At 66.1% G+C, this 448-nt stretch overlaps 1 protein-coding gene across 1 annotated transcript in view; it reads left to right on the top strand.

The window, feature by feature from the left end:
• Positions 1-448, top strand: part of PIK3C2B (phosphatidylinositol-4-phosphate 3-kinase catalytic subunit type 2 beta) — a 23644-nt gene that overhangs the window by 11178 nt on the left and 12018 nt on the right. Inside the window, 1 exon segment of the mRNA XM_035893749.1 lies at positions 253-364. Coding sequence (XP_035749642.1) covers positions 253-364 — 112 coding nt within the window.

Genomic DNA, 448 nt, shown 5'->3' with positions numbered 1-448 from the left:
TGCCGCCGCGTGGGCTGGGCACTGCTTTTTGGAGGGCGTAGGGGAAGGAGGGAAAACAATAACTTATTCTTCAGGTTTCCTAGCGCAAGCAACCCGGTGCCACAAACGTCCGTTTGCAGGCGAGGCGGCCGCGGCCAAGCCCCAGCCAACGCTGCCTGGGCCCCGGGGCGTTGGGATGGGGCATCCTGGGTTGGATTTTGGGGTGTCACATGGGATGGAGAGGGGCTCAGCGTGCTGTTCGTGTCCCCGCAGCAAGCACGCGCTGGGCAGCCACGAGTACATCCAGCACTGCAGGAAGTTCGACATCGACATCCGCCTGCAGCTGATGAAGAGGAAGGGGGTGCGCAGTGACCTGGCCCGGACGGTGGGTACCCCGGCTGTGGGGGGGCAGCGTGGGGGTGCCCGTGCCACCTCCCTGCTGCGGGAGCACCGGTGCGCAGCCGGGCTA

This window comes from Egretta garzetta, unplaced genomic scaffold (genome assembly GCF_000687185.1).
Source record: "Egretta garzetta isolate BGI_Z169 unplaced genomic scaffold, ASM68718v1 scaffold105, whole genome shotgun sequence".
NCBI classification, from domain to species: domain Eukaryota; kingdom Metazoa; phylum Chordata; class Aves; order Pelecaniformes; family Ardeidae; genus Egretta; species Egretta garzetta.
Note: the sequence above shows the minus strand (reverse complement) of the source record. Positions and strands in the feature narration are given on the sequence as shown.